Raw genomic sequence first — 267 nt, forward strand, 5'->3', positions numbered from 1 at the left:
AATCAAAAAAATATATTAATGTTACCTGAAAGTCGCATTCATGTTTCAGTGCAAAACGAAGGGTGTTAATCTTTCACTATAGTATTCACTTTTACTAACCTCGGTACCGGCAACCCTTGTGTGGTTGTCCCAAGAGGAGGTGGCTGTCTCCGGCGCAGGTTGAGGGTCATCCAGACACACTAATAAATGTCACAAAACCTCGCGATCAGTGTTCCCATTCTAGAAATTTTCTCGTTAGATCTAGTTTTTTAGTTCAGAGGTAGCGGG

At 41.9% G+C, this 267-nt stretch overlaps 1 protein-coding gene across 1 annotated transcript in view; it reads right to left on the reverse strand.

Annotated features, from left to right (window-relative positions):
• Positions 1 to 267, reverse strand: part of LOC119587329 (complement factor H-related protein 4-like) — a 5620-nt gene that overhangs the window by 4108 nt on the left and 1245 nt on the right. The window contains exon 3 of the mRNA XM_037936077.1: positions 100 to 179. Coding sequence (XP_037792005.1) covers positions 100 to 179 — 80 coding nt within the window. The remainder of the gene's footprint in view (positions 1 to 99; positions 180 to 267) is intronic.

The sequence above is a fragment of the Penaeus monodon genome, chromosome 22 (assembly GCF_015228065.2).
Source record: "Penaeus monodon isolate SGIC_2016 chromosome 22, NSTDA_Pmon_1, whole genome shotgun sequence".
Lineage (NCBI taxonomy): Eukaryota > Metazoa > Arthropoda > Malacostraca > Decapoda > Penaeidae > Penaeus > Penaeus monodon.